Here is a 25312-nt window from a genome sequence, read left to right on the forward strand (position 1 = left end):
TGTGCACTTGCATCACCTTGTGCATCTGGCTTACATGGGACCTGGAGAGTCGAACCTGGGTCCTAAGGCTTCACAGGCAAGCACCTTAACTACTAAGTCATCTCTCCAGCCCCTTTCTTTTTGTTCCCTTCCCTTCCCTTCCCTTCCCTTCCCTTCCCTTCCCTTCCCTTCCCTTCCCTTCCCTTCCCTTCCCTTCCCTTCCCTTCCCTTCCCTTCCCTTCCCTTCCCTTCCCTTCCCTTCCCTTCCCTTCCCTGCCTTTTTCTTTCTCCTTTCTCCCTCCCTCCCACTTTTTTGAAATGAGGTTCCAGGCTGATCATGAACTTGTGCCTTACCTAATCCTCTAGAGTAGCTGACACTAATAGGTGTGTACCATCATGCATAGCCTCTGAATATTTTAGACATGAAATTGTGATTAATACTTTGAGAAACAATATTTTTGAGAGAATTCCCCCCTTATAATTAGAAGGAAAAGAGTCACACCTATTTTTTAAAAATATTTTCATTGTTATGCTCTTTATTTCAGCAGAATATTTCTTGTTCCTGTTTTCTAGTAATGTCTTTGATGAGTAAAAGTTGCACTAATAGAATAGGATAGTAAATTAGAAAAACTGTTCATTGACTTGGGTAACCTTGAGTAAATTGCTAAATCATAAAACAACTTAAAGATAGATAAACCCAGCACTCCAAGTATGTGAACTTGTTATTCAGCATTAACCAATTTTTTCAAGTCAAGAATAAAACATAAAATTTAAAATTTTAAGTATTTTATGTTAACTATGTTCAATGCTTTATTTTGAATATTTATCTTTTGTTAATATAACTGTAGAATGCTTCATAAGTTTTTTGGCTAAGAGAAGGATGGTTGGGACAGACACTGTTTAGTGGGCACATACATCATGTTACAAACCAATGTTAAGTGGCCTGTAAAAGAAATGAGGCATATCTGAAGAAACTTGAGAGATTTGGATCTTCCTCCTTTTTTCCCTCTTATACTCTTTCCACATCTTTTTTCTCATCCTTATTAGTATAAGAAATATATCTCATTAGTTGGTGATTAAATATGGGTTTATAATAATACTTTCAAATTATTTATTTGCACATGTGTGAGAGAGAGGGAGAGAAAGAGACAGAAACGGAGAGAGAGGGAATGGAAGAGAGAGAACACCAGGGTCTTTTGCCACTTCAAATCAATGCTGATTCAGCTTTATGTGGGTTGCTAGGGAATTCAACCAAGGCCACCAGGCTTTTTAAGCAAGCACCTTTAATTGCTAGGCCAGTTCCCCAGGCCCTGTAATTATTTTCAATTCCAAAAGCAGTGAGATGTAAAAAGCAGCAGAATAAAAGAGACACCATTAGATGGTTAGGTAAGGGAGTTTTAATTTGGACTGAAGAATTAATGAAGGTTATTTAGCTAAAATAAAATGCCAGGTAAATTTTATGTAACAAGAATATTTGTTTTACCATTTCCTAGTAAATTGTGCCAATGATAATTTATCATAGATTTCACTACTCAGCAAATGTCACATGATAACTATTGGTCAAGGCTTCTTACTGGTTTATAAATTGTGGTTCCAGCACCCAGTCATGGAAAGGACAACAAAATTTACTAACACCAAAATCACTGTCCAAGTTCCCTATTTCAGTAATGCAAACCAGAATCAAGGAAGCCTCAGACATCTTTAGCATCATAAAGTATAGAGGATTTATGAGCAACGTTATTATATTCACTGTAACAGACTCCTAAGCCAAGGTTTTCTTCATTTTACCATTTAGCAACAGTACAGATAAGGTATTCCTGCTGGCTTATTAAATTGTATCTCTGAAAATCTTTACTATTTGAATACTGAATATATGTATCTTTGAATAAGATACTGCCACCAAACCAGTCATACAGCTGGGCTTTTAAAAAGCCATGTTTCCATGAAATACTGTTCCTAAACTTTCCTGTAAACAGGTCATAAGAAGCAAACTGAGTGGTGATGTGGATGTCTCAAAAAGTTCTCTGATGGGCTAGAGAAATGGCTTAGCAGTTAAGGTGTTTGCCTGCGAAGCCTAAGGACCAAGATTAAGTCAGATGCACATGGTAGCGCATACATCTGGAGTTCGTTTGTAGTGGCTGGAGGACCTGGTGTGCCTATTCTTACTGTTTCTCTGTCTGTTTCAAATACATAAATAAAAACAAATCTGTTTGTAAAAAAGAAAAGTGTTTTTTAAAAAGTTTCTGGTCTGGAGAGATGGCTTAGCAGTTAAGGTGCTTGCTTGCAAAACCAAAGAACCAAGGTTAGATTACCCAGGATCCATGTAAACAAGATGCACAAGGTGGTGCATGCATCTGGAGTTTGTTTGCAGTGACTGGAGGCCCTGGCATGACCATTCTCATTCATTCTCTCCCTCCCTCCCTCCCTCCCTCTCCCTCTCCCTCTCCCTCTTTCTCTCTCTCTCTCTCAATCCCTCAACCCCTCTCCCTCTTTCCAATGAATAAATCTTCTTTTTTTTTTTTTTTTTTAGAAAAAGAGTTCAAGGTCATCCTTGGTCACAGTGAGTTCAAAGCAGCCAGGCCTAAATGGGACCTTTTCTCAAAAATAATTAAAATAAAAACAAACAAAACTTCTCTCAGCTACTTGTTGGTTATGCACGTCAATTATTGTATAAAAGTTAAAGCTTGATATGGTCGTGCAAGTCTGTAATCTTAGCATGTTGCAGTTCAAAACAGGAAGATCAGAAGTTGACAGCCATCCTCCCTTACATAGTAAGTTTGAGGCCAGATAGGACTACATGAGACCCTATCTCAAAACAAAAAAATACTAAAAAGAAATAAAGTAAAAAACAAACAAACAAAAAAAAACACCAAGGCTGGAGGGATGGCTTTATGCTAGTGTGCAAAGCTGAAGGACCTAAGTTCTATTCCCCAGGACCCATGTAAGCCAGATGCACAACGTGGCACATGCTTCTGGAGTTCATTTGTAGTGACTGAAGGCCCTGGTGGTACCCATTCTCCTTCTCTCTGCCTCTTTCTATTTCAAATATAAACAAAATATTTTTTAAACTCAAAAATGAAACTAAAAAGTTTCTTGAAAGTTAAAAAAACTCAGGAGTTTCATCCTATAACAAGGTTATAAATCATGGCAAATTGAAGATACTAGTCATTTAAAAATGTTGCCTTCTATAAGAAAGTAGATAGACCATTATCTATACAAGATCTGCATGAGAGGGCCAATTTGGGTCAAAGTTGGGGAAAGGGCTCATGAGATCCTATTCTCCCTAAGGAACTATTGGGGAGTTAGGGGAGGAGGAGTCACTCTCTTCAGTACTGTATATACTGGTTATTGTTGAGAAGAAGGGATTCTTCAGGAGTGGGAGGGGGCTCTGAGAAGGTAACTGGGGGTCTATATGAACAAAACACAATATATACATACATATACACGTATGAAATTGTCAAAGAATAAATTCAAAAGATGAAAAAGTCAAAAATTGTCATACCACAGTGTATTCCTAATGTCTGTGTTTATTAAGTGTCATTTATATAATGTGCCTTTAGAAATATTTGGAGGGTTTTATTTTTATTGCTTTGCGAATACATGAAAATGAGGAGCAAAGGACTATGAAATTATTTTTGTGAGGATGTCCTGACCCAAGGAAAAGAAACTTAAATTTTTTGCTGTATTTTGGCATTTAATATCTTTCACTCGATATAAATTAGCAAGATAAGGTAACAGCAATATTTGAAAATAATTATGACATTTCTGGTGGCAAAATTTTTTACTGTGACTTCTGTAGAAGAACTAGTCTCTACCATCTAGGAACATATCTCAAACTGCTTTCAAAGATATTTCAATGGGGAGATTTTGCAGTAGATTAGTGGGTTGTTTACAAGTATACAATACTTTTGTGTGGTTGCTTTTATTGACATAGTCAAGAACTATCTTTTTACTACAAGCAGAATAGATGTTGGTAGACACAATAGGTCTTACTTGAATCCAACAAAATTTAGACATGGGCTAATAAATCTTGTTTCGCTAGGCCACCACTTAAATAGCCAAATAAAACGCTATGAAATGATTTCTGAAAGTTGTGCATGTGCCAAACCCTGTGCCTTTCTCCAATCCAAGGCCCTCCATAGGACCCTGTGATTCTAACACCCCACAGATTCTATTCAAGCATACAAATTAACCCCCCCAATTACTCTGTCCATAATATCGTACTGCAAGTGAATTTCACCAAAATCCAGGGAGGGGGACTTTCTCTTAAAATTTGGCCCATTCGGGTCTTCTCTTTCCTTTCCCAGACCCTCCCAAGTCCACAACTTCCTCTTTGTTCCAGTTCGCTCGCACATCATCGTCTCTGACGCCACATTAAAGCGACTGGCTGAAAAACAGTGTTTAATTTTTTTTTCCCCTTCAAACTGCTGCCTTGTGGGTAACTGCAGTCCTGTGCCTGGGCGGCCCCATCGTAAGGAAGGGAAGGTGAAGACGCCCCCTCTCGACTTAGGTCAGGCTTGCACTCCAGGGGCTAAAAACGCGGGCCAGGCCGGCGGGGCGGGGCCGGGAAGGCCTGACAGCGGGGCGGAGCGAGCTAGGCCCCAACTGCGCCACAGCAGGCGAGGGGTTGCGAGGGTGGGGCGGTGGCGAACCGCGCCCTGCCCCTTCGTGAACCGCTAGGAGACAGGCAGCGAAGAAGGGGCTGCCCTCGCATCCCGGGGCGGGGACTCACCTTCTCTGAGGCAAGGGCAGGTGTCTACTTTAAAACTACTGTCCCCCCTCCCCGCCGCAGCCATAGTGGAGCCGCCAAAGCTGCCGCCGTTACTCCACTGCACCGATCGGCAGGCTGAGTGGAGATGGCAGTGCAGGCAGGCACAATCACCGCCACTGCCGCTGCCTACGCGGCGGCGAAGGCGACAAAAATGGTAGTTTCCTGGGGGGAAGGCTTCACCAGCGCCGGCAGGGTGACAGCGTTTGGCGTCGCCGCTGTCGCAGCTAGGAGTGAACTATCGCACTTTCGTCTAAATTCCATTTGGCTTCTTTAGCCACGCCCATTCCTTGGACCCGCCTCTCGCAGCTTCAAAGGTAAGCCTCCCTTTAGGCTCCCAATAGGAATGCTGTACACGCAGAGGACGCCCCTCCCCCAAGACTTAGTGTCACTGAACTCCCTTTGGAGGAAAAGACAAGGACAAGGGGCAAAAAAGTGTGGGATGTGGCTGGAGAGATCGCTTAGTGGTTAAGGCGCTTCCTTCAAAGCCAAAGGACCCAGGTTCGACTTCCCAGAACCCACATAAACCAGATGCACAATGGGGCACATGCATCTGGAGGTCGTTTGCAGTGGCTGGAGGCCCTGGCGTGCCCATTCTCTCCCTCCCTCCCTCTTTCTCTCTCTCTCTCAAATAAATAAAAATAAAAAGTGTGGGATGTGAATACTGAAGACGGAGGAACTATTCTGAAACCACTTTTTCAAAATGTGTGGACATCTCTTGATTCCCACTTCCAAAATATCTCTAACACACATCATCTTCAGTCTTACAATCATTATTATAGAAAATAAATAAACAGAATCTGCTTACCACTTCATGGCACCTTAAACATGGCTCATCTAGCCATTAAACAACAGTAAATCTGGTACTCAGTGTAACTGAACTATTACTATTTAATTCTCACTCCTTTTCCCTACAACTCCTTCCCCCAACCAAAACAGTATTTTATTTATAATTTATTTTCATTTGAAACATATTTCCTGTCATAAATATATTCCTAAATGATGTTTAATTTCAATTATAAAATTCACCAAGATTTGTCCTTGATCTTAGCAAAAGGGACAATAAACTTGAAAAAAAAATTAAGGTAGCATTCCAAGACTTAGTTCTTTTACTTAACATTGTTTGTTATGAAAGACAGTTTTGCACTGCTAGTCTCATCCTCATTCCTTGATCTCATCCTCTTCGACTGCCTCTTCTTCCCTCTTTCATCATATATAATTCAGCAATATAAATCTTAAAGGGTCCTGTGAAAACCATGGTATTTCACAAGGCTTGTTATTGTTCATGTTCTTCCCTTTTCTGAAGTGTCCCTGTCCTCATTAGGCACGTGCCCAACAAACTGTGCTCACTCCTTGAAATCTAGATAATCTGTTCTATTTCTGCTTAGAATTAATGCCACCCTCTCCTGCACTGCATCTCTGTCTGGTGTTTTTATTTTTGTTTGTTTCTTTTTTGATGAGTGTACTTTGTGTTTCTCATCTTTATACACAGGGACTAAGTAACCTGCATTATTTTCAACTCCTCATGCTCCAACGGGGTACAGTCCAAAGATAATGTATAAGAGCAGTGCTACCCTGGGCCCAAGGTTCCTAAGACCCCAGGCTTAGTACACAGGCATGTTTGTTTGTTTTACTTAATGTGCGTATTTTACCATCCACACTTAAAAGGGAGGTTTCATGCAAAAAGAGTCATGAAAATATTTGAAGATTTGGCAGAAGTGGCTGTGCATTCCTGACTGGCAACAATTGACTAATACTGAATAACAAATTCCAGACTTTGAGTGCTGACCTTATCAGAACCTAACTTTAAAGTTGTTTTTGGACTAAGAAATTTAGCCAAGATGACGGAAGTCAGCGACCAGTTTCTCTAATTTACTATCCTGTTCTCTAATAGTGCAACTTCTATTCATTAAAAACATTACCAGTCTATGTACAAGAAATACTGTGCACAATAAAAGAGTAGGACAAGGTATATATAAAAATGAGATACCTTATTTTTCCTTTGAATATGAGGGGTATCCCTCATAGTAATGTTTCACAAAATATTAATTACCATTCAGTGAAAAAGAAATATTCAAAGACTTCATTGTAGTGCACCCCTATAATGCCAGCTACTCAGAAGAATCAGGTGAAACACAAGTTCAAGATCAGCATGATACCTCTTCTCAACAAAAAGGAGGAAGAGGGATGGCTTAGCGGTTAAGGCACTTGCTTGAAAATCCAAAGGACCCTGGTTCAATTCCCTAAGACCTACATAAGCCAGATTCACAAGGTGGCATATAGAGTTCGTTTCCAGTGGCTGGAGGCCCTGGTGTGCCCATTCTCTCTGTCTCTCTCTCTCTCTCAAATAAATAAAACTTAAAAAATAATTTTAGAAAAAGGAGGAGGGCTGGAGGGATTGCTTAATGGTTAAGGCATTTGCCTGCAAAGCCAAAGGACCCAGGTTCGATTCCCCAGGACCCACATTAGCCACATGCACAAGGGGGCACATGCGTATGGAGTTCGTCTGCATTGGCTGGAGGCCCTGGTGGCCCATTCTCTCTCTTTCTCTATCAAATAAATAAAATATTTAGGAAAAAAGGAGGAAGAAAGAAAGAATACAAAAGGAAGGAAACAAATATCTAACCAGAATATATCAGCATATTAATTAATATTTGTAAGCAAGAGAGAAATTGAAGTAGGTATTTTAAGCAGAAAAAGATTAATATAGAAATCCAGTTAATAAATCAGAAAGGTCAGAGGAATGAAACAAAAACTTCTCATATATTGTCAGCTGATATTTTGAAAATAGTTTCAACCTCTTTTATGCTCTTTTTTGTTGCAGATGCTGGAATCCTATGAGTTACATTTCCTAGTCTTCTTGGTCAGCAGGATTATGACTATGGTTTGGGACGCAGCACTGATGTACATTCATATAGGATTTTATATAGAATGGATAAAAGCCATTTTATGTTGAATCCAAAAGATAGAAAACATGAATTATAGAGGGTTCCCTTGCACTCTTTTAAGGAAACACTTTTAAAGATCTGTAAGAATAACAGGAATTTTCTGCAGTTCTGAGTTCTGTGTGACAATAAGAATCATAGCAATTAGAAAATTTTTCCTTCCCATTTAATAATTTATTCATTTGCAAAACATATGTGTGTGTGTGTGTGTGTGTGTGTGTGTGTGTGGAGAGAGAGAGAGAGAGAGAGAGAGAGAGAGAGAGAGAGAGAGAGGGAGAGATAGAGAATAGTTGTGTAAAGGCCTCTAGCCTCTGCAAATGAACTCCAGATGCATGTGCTACCATGTACATCTGGCTTTACATGAGTATGGGAGAACTCAACTCATGTCCTTAGACTTTGCAGGCAAGCATCTTAACCACTGAACCATCTCTACAGCCCAACCTATTTTCAAAAAAAAATGTTATTTTCATTTATTTATTCAAGAGAGTGAGGAAGAGAGTGAGGGAGGGAGGGAGAGATAATGGGCACACCATGGCCTTCAGCTGCTGCAAACAAATTCCAGACACATGTGTCCCTATGTGCATCTGGCTTACATGGTCCTGGGGCCTCAAACCTGGGACCTTTGGCTTTGCTGTCCTTAACCACTAAGCTATATTTGCAATCCCCATTCTATTTTTGTTTGGCACTATGCTATTGTCACCCTAGCCAAACCGGCAGATGAAAAATTGTGCAGCCCTTTTAAACAACTTTAAGCCCAGTTATAAAGGTTTTGTTTTTGTTTTACAAGGTGTTGTGACTTGATTTGGGTGTCTCCATTAAACTTAGGTGTTCTGAACGTTAGGTTCACAACTGATGGAGATTTTGGAATTAACACCTCCTGGATGCAGTGTATTGTTGGGGATAGGCTTATGAATATTATAGCCAGTTTCCTCTTGCCGGTGTTTGGCACACTTTCTTGTCACCATTGTCCATCTGATGTTGCTCTTGCCATCGTTTCCCCCTGCTATCATGGAGCTTCTCCTTGAGTCTGTAAGCTAACATAAACTTTCCCCCCCCTACAAGCTGTTCTTGGTTGGGTGATTTCTGCCAGTAATGCAATTATGACTGTAACACATGGTAAGGTCTTGCACTAGCCCACACTGACCTGGAATTCTAAAGTTGATTTTTTATTTCAACAAGACTTGCCAGCCATCCTGTCTCACCCTTGAGGAGGACCTAGAAATGAACTTTGCTCATGACATGGTCACAGGCTAAGTGGATACTTTCTCTCCTGGGGGGTAGAAACCCAAAATAGACTAGTTCTGAAGTAAATGAAAACTGAAAGTTTATTGTGGAGAGGAAGTACAGCAGACTGTGTCACAGACAGAGCAGTCTGGCTTAAAAGTCAGCTATCCCAAAGGCAAAGTAGACCCTGGGGTCAGGTGGTCCATGTTTATATCTTTTTCAGCCTTTCAATCCCTGATGTCATCACATGGACAGAAATGGTGAAAGCCAAGCATAACACAGCTCCTTGTTACACTTTTTCATATATAATTTACTTCACTGACATCTTACATCACCACCTAGAGGGTGTGTCTTACTATGATAATGAAGAAAGTTTATTACTGGGTAGGTGTCTCTACTTATGTAGATGTTCTAACTTATGGAATGTCCTGGAATCCCCTTGAAGTGGAATGGAGCACAGATGTAAAGAATCTAAAGTATTGTGTTTCATGCCTCAGGAAGCTGATAGATATATCTACAGTCTAATAGCTTGGGTCAGGTTAGGTGTACCTTATGTTTTCACAGTGCCATCCACAGATCCATGTACTATATACTACTACCTATACTGCCTGCTTGTCACTGAATAATTCTATGTCCTATGTGACACATTTTAATCATGTGATGAATGAAGGGCTATGTTGTCAAACAGCATTCTGAAGAGTAATTACATGTGATGACATGCCTGTCCTGTATGAATATATGTATATGAATCTCTCCAATAATATCTCTTTGCTTTGTTTGCTTATGGAGTTACTACTTTGAGAATGATGAATAATACTCAATGCTCTTTTCACTTGCTTCAAGTAATAAACCTCGTGTAATTCTTTTTATTTTTTCAGGGTAAGCTCTCACTCTAGCCCAGGCTGACTGAGAATTCACAATGTAGTCTCAGGGTGGGCTGACTAGGAATTCACAGTGTAGTTTCATGGTGGCCTGGAACTCACAGTGATCCTCCTACTTTGGCCCCCTTTGACTGAGATTAAAAGCACGTGTCATCACACCTGGCACTTGTCATTCTTTTATCTCCCATTGTACTTATTGTTTTACTCTCAACAAGAGGAAAACCCATGGCATTTCATTATACTGTAACATCAAAATGTCACTACATTTGCTATGCATAATAGTATAACCACAGACTTTACTTTCTTCCTCTTATACTGCCATTGCTCTCTATGACAGTGTTGCTATTAAATGAAATTTCAAGGTTTTTTTTTTCCCCCAAAGGAAAGAGGTGGTGGCATGTAAAAGAGAATAACAAGTATAAAAACCTGGTATGGGTGCATCATTTCCCATAACTTCTCAATTATCTCACAATAATGAGTTATATTGAATTTGTCAATCCTATTTAAAAATAAAAAAAAAACTATCGCATCAATGTGACAAACTATGTTTTTTTTTTTCCTTTCTTTCTTTCTTTCTTTTTCTTTCTTTTCTTTTCTTTTTTTTTGTTTTTTGTTCTGATTTTTCAAGGTAGGGTCTTGCTCTAGCTCAGACTGACCTGCAACTCACTCTGTAGTCACAGGCTGGCCTCGATCTCACAGCAATTCTCCTACCTCTGCCTCACAAGTGCTTGGACTAAAAGCATGTGCACCCCACCCTACCTATTTTATGTCTTTAAATTAAGTGATTGAAATGGTCTGTTGATTCTTTTGGACCTGAGGGAAGAGACTGTATTAACTGAAATGAATTCTCATTATCAACTCCTTTAATCATAAAAAAAGAGATGGGGCAAAGAGGGAGGGAAGTTAGATCTAAAAATAGAAGTATAGAAAGGAAAACAATGTGATTTTGCATACATGAGAAATCAATTAAAAAACAAGCAGATCAATGCTCATTTCATTATATTTACAGTGAAATAATATACTTCATCTTGAATAATATGGGGAAATTCAATAGTCCAGAAAATCAATATTATAAATTTGGGATAGAAAGATTGCTCAGTGATCAAGGCATTTGCCTGTAAAGCTTAAGGATTCAGGTTCAATTCCACAGTACCCATACAAAGCCAGAAGAACTAGGTACCAATGCATATGGAGTTCATTTGTAGCTAGAGGGCCTAGTGTGCCATTCTCTTTATTTGACTCTTTCTTTTTCTCCAATAAATAAATAAAATGTTTTCTAAAATATCATAAAATAGAAGAAACAATTTGGACATAATTTTGTGGTATGCAAGTAATATGATTCATATAAAAATGAATGTGGGGCTCGAGAGATGGCTTAGCGGTTAAGCACTTGCCTGTGAAGCCTAAGGACCCTGGTTTGAGGCTCGATTCCCAGGACCCACATTAGGCAGGTGCACATGGGGGCACATGCATCTGGAGTTCGTTTGCAGTGGCTGGAGGCCCTGGTGCACCCATTCATCTCCTCTCTCTCTCTCTCTCTCTCTCTCTCTCTCTCTCTGCCTCTTTCTCTGTCTGTCTGTTGCTCTCAAACAAATAAAAAAATATTTTAAAAATGAATATGAATCAATGAAGTTTATCAATAAATAATTCAAATAAGATTAGCAATGGCAAATGTTCAAAGTTGTTCAATAACTATGATTTAAGATAAAGTCAACTGAGGACTGAAGAGATGGCCTAGTGGTTAATGCATTTGCCTATGAAGCCAAATGACCCAGGTTAGATTCCCCAGTGTCCACATGAGCCAGATGCACAATGTGGAACATCTGTCTAGAGTTCATTTATAGTGACTGGAGGCCATGGCATACCCATTCTCTCCCATCCATCCATCTATCTATCTATCTATCTATCTATCTATCTATCTATCTCTATCTATCTATCTATCTATCTATCTATCTATCTATCTATCATCTATCTATCTCAAATAAATAAATAAAAATTAAAATAAAGTCAAATGAATACAGAGACTTACAAATAAAAAAATAGTAAAATAGTATGTGTTGTTGTGCCATTACAACTAAGTATCTGAGACTACGTAATATATAAAGATTAGAAAATTTTAAACTGGCTATGGAGGTTCATGCCTGAAATCCAAGCACTTGAGAGGCTGAGGCTGGAAGATTGCTACATATTCTAGGATAGTCTTGGATATACACAGTTTGATCCACACAGCCTTATCTACAAATAGTGGTACTATTAAAGAAATATTGAAGTGATTTTTTTTCCCCCGTGGAAAAGAAGTCTAGGCATGCATGTAGCAGAGGGTAGTACCTATAAAAGCATGCTATGAATCAATTAAAAAAATCAGAAAGAAGCAAAAATTTTATTACTTGGGATGGAGAGAGGCCTCAGTGGTTAAAGGCACTTGTTTGCAAAGCTTGGTGCCTGGGTTCAATTCCCCAGTACCCACCTAAAGCCAGTTGCACAATGTGGTGCATGCATCTGGCGTTCATTTGAAGTAGTAAGAGGCCCTGGTACACCCATTCTTTTTTTTCTCTCTCTTTCCTTGCAAATAAATAAAAATTTATTTAAAAATTTTTCTTATAGTTTTGAAGGCTTGCAATGCCAGATCAAAGCACTGACATTTGGTGTGTGGCAAGGTAAGACTACTTGCTGCATTCTCACATAGCAAAGGAGCAGAAAGGGTAAAGAGGAAAAATAATGTGTTCTCACATAATAGAAGAGGAGGAAATAATGAATTCACTCCCTTCAGACCTTTAAAATAATTTTGGAATAGCATCAAAAGTAATGGGCTTCCTCATAATCCATAAATATGTGTTGTAAGCCCTCGTATAAGGGACTCACATCCATGAGGATACTGGCCTTATAACTTAATCGCCTGTTAAAGGTACTACTTTTAAATATTGTCACATTGGAAAGTTGCAGTATATGAATTTTTGGAGACAAGATGGAACATAGCATTAAGTGTAAGGTGGTTTAGCTTTGAATGTTTATACATATGAACATATAGATAGAGCATTTGAATTTTATGTACAAAATATATCTGAAATATATACTAATATATGGTGACTTATGGTTTTTAGAAAATGTAATAAATTTATATTTTTTCTACCATTTAAAAGGTAATATCAACATAAAACTATGATATCATAGGATGTACCCAGTTAAGAATTATGTTATAGAAATGAAATGTGCCTTTACTTACATTAAAAGTTTTCAAATATATGTTTAATTAAAAGGTGGTTATACGGCTCTCTATATAAAAATGTTTCTGTGTATGCTTAATGTGTCTCATGGTATAAATCTTCATATGTTATACACATACCTCTCTTGTCAGACTAGAGAGGTTCTGAAGAGAATATCTTATCATGTGATTTGTTATAAAATCTATACCAGAATCACATTTAATGCTTCTTGCAATATAAAAAACACCACAAAATTTTCAGATACTTCTCTACTGGTTAATTTCATTTATAGGACAGAATTTTAACATGAATTTATCTTTTGTTAGGGAAAGAGATGGTTAGATATTGGTTACTTAATCACTCAATGGACTATGCAGCCATGGAATAATTATTACTCCACGTCCTATTTCATATGCTACTTTTGGTTCTCTGTTATATCTTATGATTTCCATATTCTTTTTTTCTCATTTTTCAAGGTAGGGTTTCACTCTAGCCCAGGCTGACCTGGAATTCACTATGTATTCTCAGGGTGGCCTCGAACTCACAGCGATCCTCCTACCTCTGCCTCCCAAGTGCTGGGATTAAAGGTGTGCACCACTATGCCCAGTTGCTTTCCATATTCTTTACATCACCATGCAGCTCTTGCTTCAAGATGTCAGTTGTCTGACCAGGTGATATTTAGAGCTATACTTTTTTTCTGGAAAGAGTTCTCTACATTTAAGTAATAGTGAAGTTAAACAAAAGTAATTTCACATATGTATTAAAATATTTTTTAAGTTCACCACAATCATAAATCCAGTTGATAATTATCTTCTGGATGTATAAGATGTCAAAGTAAATGTCATTGAATCCATTTCTGAACTAATAAAATGTCTAATTCTCATATTTGCTTCATGAAAGGATTTGGTACCATTACAGAATATGAATGTAAACGTAAATGTTTATAGGAAAGGTTTTAGAATTCTTGATATTGTGACTGTGCTGTTTGTGTTTGTGTGTATACTAGGTAAGCCAGATTGGTGTTTCTGAATTCCTCATTCATAGAACCACACACTTTAAGTCTGTTCTTCAGGAGAGACTATTTAAAAAATTACTCATAAATACCACAGGTCACTTAATTATGCTAAGCATTTAAAAAATATTTTTATTTATTTATTAATTTATTTGAGAGAGAGCGCGCATGGGCACACCAGTATAATAGTATAGTAAATAATATATCATAAATATAGTAATATATAGTAAATAAATAGCATAGATATGAGGCTAATAGCTCAGTTAAAAGACTTGGACTAAGGGAATGTTTAAATATTACTGGGATTAATAAAAAAACTATGGGGATTTTTCATGTTTGACTGTATGCATTGCATTTTACATTATGGATGGTTATCAGTTTATGGTGGCCAGGGGCAGATGTGATGGTTTGTTTCAGTTGTTCCCCATAAAATTATGTGTTCTGAAAGCAAAATCCCAAGCTAGTGACAATTTGGGAATTGGAGCCTCCTGGAAACAAGTGTATTATTGGAGGTGAGGCTTATGGGTGTTATAGCCAGCTTTCCCTTGCCAGTGTTTGGCACACTCTTCTGCTGCTGTTGTCCACTGATGTTTGTCAGAAGGTGAGGTCAACCCTCCCTTCATGCCATCATTTCCCCCTGCCACCATGGAGCTTCCCCTCAAGTCTGTAACCCAAAGTAAACCCTTTTCTTCCACAAGCTTCTCTTGGTTGGGTGTGCGCTGCCAGCAAAGAGAAGTTGACTGCAACAGAAGTCCATCATGATGGAGAAATAATGACAGGAGCAGGAAGCTGGATGATATTGTCACATTAGCAGGGAGGAAGAAGAAACAACGAATGGTACCTGCTCAGCTAGCTTTTTGTCATACAGTCTGAAAAGAAAATGGCAGCTCTGGGTTGCGTGAAAGACTGTCTTCAGGAGAAACATCCACAAGCAATAAGACATACTTGAAATTCTCTTCCGGCCTCTTCATGCACTCACACTGGGCATGCACATTTGCACACACACATGCATGCACAACATATGTCACAGTGGAGTGGAATACACATACTACACACAAAGAGACATAAAAATCACTCTCACAATTTCACGTGGGCTATATGGTTGGTGTTAATATAGAAAAATGCAGAAAGAAAAGCATAAACAGATTTGGAGGAAAGTAAAAGAAAACTAATATACACATTATTTTGCACATACACAGAATGTCTTAAAAGCAACTGGGTACATGGATACATAGCTCAGAAGCAGGAACAAGAGGTTCAGATGTGTGATTCATTAGCCTATAGGTCATTATTAAAGCTAAGGACCTAAATTCACACAATATCTATGATATCTATAAAGTGAAATAAAAATGAGCCCAAACAAAGCTTCAAGCAGTGGAAGGCTAATACATAAGGGCAGATGGAAAAAAGAAGCATTGAGACCTCTCTGAAGGAATGAAATATAGTGGGAAGAGAGAGTAAAATAAATAATGTCAAAGGACATTATATACTCCTATGAAAGTACTTTTTATAAAACTCACCACCATGTACAAAAATATATATGCTGGGCTGGAGAGATGGCTTAGCAGTTAAGCGCTTGCCTGTGAAGCCTCAGGACCCCAGTTCGAGGCTCGGTTCCCCAGGTCCCACGTTAGCCAGATGCAGAAGGGGGCGCACGCGTCTGGAGTTCGTTTGCAGAGGCTGGAAGCCCTGGCGTGCCCATTCTCTCTCCCTCCCTCTATCTGTCTTTCTCTCTGTGTCTGTTGCTCTCAAATAAATAAATAAATAAAAATTTAAAAAAAATTTAAAAAATATATATATGCTAATAAAAATGTTTAAAATATAAAAGTAGAAGGCTGTAAAAGAGATTGATAAGCAGTAATGTTGTTGGTAGAGAACCACAAGAAAGACATCATAAAATAAAGGTAACAAAAATTAATTGACCAAAAGATGAATAAAATGACACTGACTGGGAGATGGCTCAGTGTTCACAGGCTCTTGATTCCAAAGCCTGGATTTAATTCCTCACCCACCCATATAAAGACAGATGGGCATTCATGTGCAGTGGCAAGAAACCCTAGAAAGCTGCCTCCCACACAAATAAATATACTTAAAAATTAAAACCAAAAAGTATCAACTGTAAATAATGTAAATAATAGCCACTTTACTGGAAAGATTGGAGGCTGGTTTTCAATTGGTTGAAAAAGGAATTAGATATGAAAATGCAAATAACTAGAAGAAATGATGCTTTTTCAAAAAAAAAAAATTTAAACTCAGGCGATCAGGCTTTGCAAACAAGCTTTTAATTTTTTAATTTTATTTATTTTTAAAAGTTTATTTATTTATTTTAAAGAGAGAGAGAGATAGAGAGAAAGAGGCAGATAGAGAGAATGGGTGCACCAGAGCCTCCTGCCACTGCAAACAAACTAGATGCATGCGCCACCTTGTACATCTGACTTAAGTGGATACTGGGGAATAGAGCCTCAAACTGGGGTCCTTAGGCCTCACAGGCAGGCATTTAACCACTAAGCCATCTCTCCAGCTCCCCCCCACACACACTTTTTTAATTTTTGAGAGAGAGAAAGAGGGAGAGAGAGATGGATAATGGGTATGCCAGGACCTTCAGTCACTGTGAATATGTTTCTGGCTTACATGGGACCTGGAGGTTCAAACATGAGTTCTTAGGCTTCACAAACAAGCATCTTAACCACTAAGCCATTTCTCCAGCCCAAGAAATGATTCTTTAAAAATACTTTATTGTGAGCCGGGCGTGGTGGCGCACGCCTTTAATCCCAGCACTCGGGAGGCAGAGGTAGGAGGATCGCCAAGAGTTCAAGGCCATCCTGAGACTACATAGTGAATTCCAGGTCAGCCTGAGCCAGAGTGAGACCCTACCTCAAAAAAAAAAACAAAAAAAAATACTTTATTGTGGAAAAACTATCACAGTCTCCATATTCCCAATTCCAAGCGGTGGTAACTGCAGTGGAGTTTTCATCTACTGACAATGGAGTTAACTGGAGTCTAAAAGAATGAGGAACACCGGGGATTTCATTTTGAAAGGGTGGCCTCACATCCCACTGAAGTTCTAGGGGAGATGGTAAGAATAAACATAGGTGTAGTTATGATTATGTGGATATTACCAGAAAGTGCAGGGAATCTTCCATTTTGTCTCTGCTTTCTCTATCAAGTAGGAGATGCAGTCATTTTATGAAAGCAGAGGCTTCAAGAACATTGGGATCAAAGTGATAAATGGGAGAGAGCCACACTTAGCATTGAAGGGAAGAGGACACTGAAGGTGTAGAAGTTGTAGAGGAACATGTGCATAAACAAATATCTTACCACCTTTGCCTTGCTTACCTCTCTCAAGTGTAGGGAGAAAAAAAGAGTTGAATAAATTTAGATTTGAACACTGTCAAACAAGAGGACAGAATACCTACCAACTGTAAATGATGAGTAGGGAGTGGCAGCCCTTTGCTTCTAGAAATAGGAGTGATTCTTGGTACTCTTGTTGCAGGTGGCAATGCAGAGAAGTGGGATACCCAAGCTGCTATATACCAGTAAGTAGTATATATGTGTTAACACAGACTCAGGATTCATATCCAAAGGCTGAGCCCCAAACACAACAGGACATTACCTTATGTACACTTTGCCACTTTGTCTCCCATATATGGTGATACACATATATTGATCCATTACTTTGTACTAGCTAAGCAGAGTTTACTGTCCCGAAAGGAAGAATTTACCATAATTTACTTACAGGGAAGAGGAGGGAAAGGAAGTGAGTTACAGAGGAGACATGGTACAATGTCAAGTAGGCTCAAGGGTAAACAGCCTGTTACAGATATTTCCTGTGTTTGTCTTTAGTTCCTCAGAGCCCTCCTACCACAATTTCTCTTCTACAGTGAAATATTATATTAAGCTACTGGGCACATTCCAGGCTACAAAGTTGATCCATGTCTCTGCTGTCTTGCTTTGTTTTGTATAGGCCCTTAGCACATTCTGACTTTAGATTGAAGCCTTTTGGAAATTGTGAAGAACAATCACCCAATTCTGTCAAAGTCTATGTTATAAAGAATATCAGTACTCACAGCAAAACTTAAATGGCACCATACAACCCTCCCATAGCATGCTAATCTGAGGATAGTAGATATTGCTCATCCTATGTTTCAAAGTTCTGTGTATTCCAAATCAAAAGAGAAGCTTTCAAAGGATAATGTGGGGGAGATCACCAGTTCATTAAACACACATAAGTTATGGATGATGTTTAATCTTGGACTCATCATCTCCCTGCCAGTTTCAGCTCATGAACTTTCTACTACATGCATCTGCCACATATATCTTCTGCCCAGTACTAACAAAAATCATTTTCTCTCTGATGATCATTCTATCTTTCTCAAGAATACATTTTTTTTTGAGGTAGAGTCTTGCTCTATTTCAAACTGACCTGGAATTCACTATGTAGTCTCAGGCTGGTCTCAAACTCCAGTGATTGCTACCTCTGTATCCCAAGAGCTAGGATCAAAGGCATGCGCCACCATGCCTGGTGCAAGAATTTTTGTAACAAATCAAGATACTGGATTCACTAAGAGGTTTACATCATGAATAGCTAGCCCTTGCTATGTGCCTCATAAGCATTATATAATTACTACACCATAATATAATTAAATCACTAATAACATTCCATTTCTCAGATATGAAAATTGGGAGGTTAGGGATACAATGCTAAGTTACACTGTTAACAGGAAGAGCCAGATGCCCCCTAAAGGTATTCAGGCTGCAGCTTCAAAATCATCATGCAACTATGGCTTTTTTAACCTGCATACAATGAGAATGCAAATGGAAGCATAATAGTGTTTATAATGCTCTTCCAAAGGTTAAAAAGATCCATTATTAATGAAATGTACATTGGAATGCTAAAATGGCAAAAAAAAAAAAAAATTGCCAGAATACAAGGAAAGTCAAGTCAGTAAAGGAAGGGTTACTAGTACAATAACATTAATGGCAGATCTGAGAATCTAATCCATACTTCTCTTTGGGGCATGTCTTTACTGTTTAGTTAATTGATGGAAATTCCTCCAGACACATTAGAAATATGCTTTACTAATTTTCTAGATGCTTTTCAATCCAATCAAGGTGACAATCAAGTTCAACCATCACTGCCCTTTCTTACATTAAGAATAGTATACTTGGGACTGGAGAGATGGCTTAGCAGTTAAGCGCTTGCCTGTGAAGCCTAAGGACCCCGGTTCGAGGCTCAATCCCCCAGAACCCACGTTAGCCAGATGCACAAGGGGGCGCACGCATCTGGAGTTCGTTCGCAGTGGCTGGAGGCCCTGGTGCACCCATTCTCTCTCTCCCTCTCACTCTTTCTCTCTGCCTCTTTCTCTGTCCGTCACTCTCAAATAAATAAATAAAAATAAACCAAAATTTTTTTTAAAAAGAATAGTATACTTGATTTGGACTTTGTGTCTTTTCATGTAAGTTATAAAATTGATTCCACATCTATGCATAAAGATCTGCATTAATAGTTTATTATATATAGCACTTCATTAACTTAAATAGTCCTACTCTGATAGTTATTTAGGTTTTATTTAATATCTATTAAAATGATGCAATGGATATTGCACATATCTTTGTAAGCATGTGAAAATGTATCTGTGGGCTAAAAAGCACTATCAAAGGATAGTCTAGAAAAATCAGTGGATGACAGATGAAAAGAACCAAATAGATGCAATCGGAATCATAAATATACAATTTGCTCTTAGCAATGACTTATTTTGTAAAACTTTGTCTTAACCAATGTGTGACACACAGAGGTTAAGTACTATCTAATTGTATGACACAGAGTATATTTGTATCTTAAATATAGAAGTTGGAAGATTGTCAATTGTACAGGAATTCTCATACCAAGTAAATACTGTATCTAGAGCCAGACTACTTATCTTACCATCAACCAGTTAATGTAGACAGTGTAATGATATTAACTATTTTTTTTCTAGGTAGGGTCTCACTCCAGCCCAAGCTAACCTGAAACTCACTCTGTGCTCCATGCTGCCCTTGAACTCACAATAATCTTCCTACTTCTGCCTTCCAAGTGCTGGGGTTAAAGGTGTGTGCCACCTCACCCAGCGGTAATATGAACTAATTTAACATTGCCAAATCTCCATATTTTTCATCTGCTTGTGAGGAGTGTAATCTTGTGATAATGCAATGTCTCTGCCATATCTAGTGACAATGTTGATGTTATCAGCATCATTTTAACCCTATCAAGAGCCAAGATAAGGAACTGATCTGATGATTGTTATTGTGTACTATATGCCAGTAACGTTGTCTACATTATCGTATCTAATAGATACTTAATTTCCATTTTTACTGATGATGAAATTGAATGGCTTTAAACTCCAAATATATAGTAACAGAAAAGTCAGAACCACAGATTAAGTGTTTCTTGAGCAAAATCCCATGCCTTGTTTATCATTACATAGTACTATCACAAGGATTAAGGGGTGCTTATTTTATAAATAGATTGAAATGATTACTGGCTCCAAAGAGATCCAATTCTTTTGTTTTTGAGGGCGTCTCACCTTAGTTCAGACTGTAATCTCAGGGTGGCCTCGAACTCACAGCACTACACCTACTTCTGCCTCCCAAGTGCTGGGATTAAAGGCATGTACCACCACGCCTGGCGATCCTATCTTAATACTGGAAAAGATCAATTAAAAAAAGAAAACAGGCAGAGGGGTTGGAGAATTGGCTCAGTGGTTAAGGACTTGCCTGAAGAGCCTAATGACCAGAGTTTGATTCCCCAGTAACTACGTAGTGCCAGATGCACAAAATGGTGCATTTATGTGGAGTCCATTTGCAGTGGCTATTGGACATGGTATGCCCATTCCCTCTGTCTGTCTCTTCTACCTCTCTCTGCTTACAAATGAATAAACAGAAATATTTAAAAAATAGACAGAACGGATATACATACCTTAAATTTGTCTTTTACCCTGAAGAAGAGTTTGCCCTTTAGTATCCTTTCTGATGGTGTTACATGTGTGGTCAAAAGAGTACAGCTTTTTTCCAGCTCCTTTTCCTCCAATCTTCACTTACTTTGAAGAAACTGATATAGGATAGTGTTAGCTTCTTTCCTATTTAGATCTTGTCTAGGATTTGGTGTTCAGTTCTATAGTAAAGCAAGAAGAAAAGAAAATTTCAAGCACCAAGGATTAAATGGCTTTCCCAAACTGCAGAAAGAAGTCACACTAGCCCTTGACTTTCCCTATTCTGCAAACAGAGATAATAGGTGGTTTTCATAGTTCATTAAAGTTTACTTATTTTAATATTAGTCTGTGTCATTAAATCAATAGTTCTGGCATCAACTTAAATAAACACATGATAAAAAGAGAGCTTAGGGGCTGGAGAGATGGCTTAGCGGTTAAGCGCTTGCCTGTGAAGCCTAAGGACCCCAGTTCGAGGCTCGGTTCCCCAGGTCCCACGTTAGCCAGATGCACAAGGGGGCACACGCGTCTGGAGTTCGTTTGCAGAGGCTGGAAGCCCTGGCGTGCCCATTCTCTCTCTCCCTCTATCTGTCTTTCTCTCTGTGTCTGTCGCTCTCAAATAAATAAATAAATAAAATTAAAAAAAAGAGAGCTTAGTCATAAAAACATGTAACTTCCATGCTATAAATATATAATCAGCATTTAATTATCTTTGAGTAAAAACAGAGGAAATAACAAGATGAACAATTCCAAGTAAGACATGATAAGATATATATTTTTTAAATCTCAGGGCAAAATTCTCAGAAACATACATTCAGCTACTCACAATTGTGACCTATGCTGAATATAACCTTTAACTTACAAACACTTAATTTTAAGTCTAATGAACCAGGCCTATCCATATTGAGGAAACTTGTGTTTAATCAAAACAAATGAAGGCATATAATCAAAGACTGGCTACACTAATACATTATTCAGTTTTGTGTTAGCTGGGGAATATATTTTGATTAAAGGTGGCTTTTAAGAGGAAAGTTGCTTATAAATCCCAATTCTCTATCAACCTACCTAACTATGTATTAAATTTAAAATTCAGGCATTCCAGTCCTTATGGCACAAGCCCATTTTCCCCTATTACTCAGGAGGCTAAGGCAAGATGGTCATAAATTCAAGGCCTGCATGACCTACACAGTATGTTTAGTGCCAGCTTGAGTAACTTTAGGAGGCCCTTTCTCAAAATGAAAAGTGAAAAAGAGGGCTGGGGATTTAGTTCAGTGATACTGCACTTTCCTAGAATGTATGTCACACTAGGTTCAAGCCTTAGTATTACAAAAATAAAATAAAATAAATACATAACCAGAGAAAAGCCATCATAAGATTAATGGAAAACTAAGACAAGGTGGAAATAAGTTTGTGGCTCTTCTAGCTGTGCAACTTCCGAGGAGTTCAAAAGCTCAGGTAGGTAAATGAAATAAGCCACTGATGATTGATCCCTTTAGACCTAGGCCTTTCAGGATATTGGGGCCTCACTGACCAGGGTTGAATGATAGTGAGTGATAGCATTCCAAAGGCTGGTGGAAACAACTATAGAGCTATAGGTAATCTATTTGGACTTCAGAGACAGGGCAATTAGACCCAGTATAAGACACAAAATAAGATTCCATTATTATAGAAGGAATCTTAGTCAATATTATCCCTCTTCTAAAGGCTTGGAAAAGTCCAAGTAACTGATAAGTGGCACTAATTCCTATGCCTAGGAAGCTTAAGTGACACCTTTAAATAAATAAACACACACAAATTCATTACTCAGTCATCACTGTACATCTGTTAAAAGAAAGAAACTTACTTATGATTGCATGGCGTTTTGGTGACAAAGCCATAAGGACTCATGTGATCTTTATGCTTAATTAAGTCACACCATCTTAAAGTATGTTGTATTTCAGTTTGCTTTTTTTTGGGGGAATAAATGTGAAAAGCAAAAAATCCAGGTAATAATTAAGAAGACCCAGGCTATAAATGGAATTCATCTCCTCTCCATTATTGTTTTTTTATTTTAAGCCCCAATTCCAGTTTCTAATGTTATTTTTGACTGGATTATAAATATAAAAAAAATATAAAATATCCATGAGGTTGTAGAAAAAAAGTAACAAAGTTTGGAATGTATCTGAGTTCAATCATAAAAATAGTGTGGTGGTTTGGATATAAATATTCCCCATGAACTAGCATTTGTATAATTCATTCTCATTTGGTAACACTGTTTGGGAGGTAGTGGAACCTTCAGGAACTGGAATATTGCTGATGAAAGAACATCACTTGGGGCTGGCCTTGAAGTTTTGTAATCCCACCCCACTTGCTGGTCTCTTATTCTCTATTTCCTCCCTACTGATGTGACAATGTGAGCCATTCCTTGTCCTGCCATACTTTTTCCACCATGGTCAACTCTCTCTTCTGGGACTACAAGCTAAAATAAACTCATTTCTTTTTTTTTTTTTTTTTTTTTTTTGGTTTTTCGAGGTAGGGTCTCACTCTGGTCCAGGCTAAACTGATTTCTTTAGTAAGCTGCTTCTGGTCGGGTATTTTGTCCAAGCATTGACAAAGCAAATAATACAAATAGTATTTTCTACATGATAATATTTTGGCTAGTAAGCAAATATTTATTAAAGCAGAACAATATCAAAGGATTTGATGTTTGATGATGTTCTTTTATTTTTTTGGTTTTTCAAGGTAGGGTCTCTAGCTCAGGCTGACCTAGAATTCACTACATAGTTTCAAACTCAGGGTGATCCTCCAACCTCTGCCTCCTAAATGCTGGGATTAAAGGTGTGCACCGTCACACCCTGCTTGATGATGTTCTTCTTGATAAGAAAATAATGATTAAATGTTGAGTTGATCATGACCAGATAAATAATTATAATAATAAATATCCTGTCAAAGATCTTCCTGTTAGGGGACCACCAGGAGGGTGAAGAGGGATGAAAGAAGGTAACAGGTATCCGATATAAATGTATGAAAATGTCATATGAAACCCATTAATTTATATATAATACTCTAATAAAATTGAAAAATAAAATAAGATTTTTTTTGAAGTCTTCAACCATCCTATAGTGAAGTCCCTAATGAAGTACTAGTACTGTACCACGTGGTTGCTACTTTGAAGATATGGGACAATTTATTCTTTTTTTTAAATTTATTAATTTTTTAATTAATTATTTTTGTACTCAGTGAATACAGTCAAATTGGTACCATAGTTAGTTAGGCTCATCCATGTACTACCCCCTCCCCCTGACCCCTCCTTGTTGAGGTATTCTTATAGGTGCCATACAGCTACAGCTAATGCAAGGTTAATTATTTTAAAAACAGGACCTTTGGGGCTGGAGAGATGGCTTAGCGGTTAAGTGCTTGCCTGTCAAGCCTAAGGACCCTGTTCGAGGCTCGATTCCCCAGGACCCACGTTAGCCAGATGCACAAGGGGGCACACACGTCTGGAGTTCGTTTGCAATGGCTGGAGGCCCTGGCGCACCCATTCTCTCTCTCTGCCTCTTTCTCTCTCTGTCTGTTGCTCTCAAATAAATAAATAAATAAAAATAAACAAAAAAAACAGGACCTTTGGGGCTGGAGAGATGGCTTAGTGATTTTTAAGGTGCTTGCCTATAAAGCCTAAAGATCCGGTTTTGATTCCCTAGTACCCATGTGAAGTCAGATGTACAAAGTGGCAATGCATGTGGAGTTTGTTTGCAGGGGCTAGAGGTCCTGGTGAGCCCATTCATTCTCTCTCTCTCTCTCTCTCTCTCTCTCTCTCTCTCTCTCTCTCTCTGTGTGTGCAAATAAATAAATTAAATATTTTAAGAAAAAAACAGGACCTTTTAGATGTATATTGAATGGTGAAAGCCAGGAAGTAAGTATCAGTACATAAATATTCTCTCCGTAAGACATTATGAAAATGATACTCGGTGTGGTAGTTTGAATGTTTGGCCCCATAGAGTCAGCCATTTTTAAAATTTCTTTTTGATATTTTATTTTTATTTATTTATTACAGAAAGAGAGAGAATGGGCATGCTAGGGCTTCTAGCCACTGCAAAAAAATTCCAGACATGTGCACCATATTGTGAATCTGGCTTATGTGGGTACTAGGAAATTGAACCTGGGTCTATAGGCTTTGCAGGCAAGCACCTTAACTGCTACGCCATCTCTGCAGCCCAGAGTCAGCCACTTCTTATTAAACTTTTCACTTGAGCTGCTGGTGGTGACTGTGCTTGAATCTATGAAAGGAAGCCAGCTTCTTCCATCACTTAGGATGTTCCTGTGGAGTCTCTAGGCCTGAAATAAATCCCTTCCTCC

General features: G+C 38.3%; 1 protein-coding gene and 1 long non-coding RNA gene across 6 annotated transcripts in view; one reads left to right on the top strand and one right to left on the bottom strand.

Moving 5' to 3' along the window:
• The window catches only part of Zmat1 (zinc finger matrin-type 1), an 82165-nt gene that overhangs the window by 48668 nt on the left and 8185 nt on the right, over positions 1-25312 (bottom strand). For 3 of the 5 annotated variants that reach the window (XM_045141042.1, XM_045141041.1, XM_045141040.1), the window contains exon 2: positions 20968-21162. The exons of 1 other annotated variant lie outside the window; for it this stretch is intronic. Coding sequence is in view for 1 of the 4 variants with exons in the window: in XM_045141039.1 (XP_044996974.1) it covers positions 4712-4775 (64 nt within the window). In the remaining 3 variants the exon portion in view is untranslated. Of the gene's footprint in view, positions 1-4711; positions 4897-20967; positions 21163-25312 lie in introns of those variants that run through there. One more of the 5 variants, XM_045141039.1, reaches the window with a different exon arrangement.
• LOC123456735 overlaps positions 4681-25312 on the top strand; it is a 32197-nt gene continuing 11565 nt past the window's right edge. Inside the window, exons 1-2 of the long non-coding RNA XR_006634644.1 lie at positions 4681-5064; positions 17506-17548. This is a non-coding gene — a long non-coding RNA (uncharacterized LOC123456735). The remainder of the gene's footprint in view (positions 5065-17505; positions 17549-25312) is intronic.

This window comes from Jaculus jaculus, chromosome X, assembly GCF_020740685.1.
Source record: "Jaculus jaculus isolate mJacJac1 chromosome X, mJacJac1.mat.Y.cur, whole genome shotgun sequence".
Classification (NCBI taxonomy): domain Eukaryota; kingdom Metazoa; phylum Chordata; class Mammalia; order Rodentia; family Dipodidae; genus Jaculus; species Jaculus jaculus.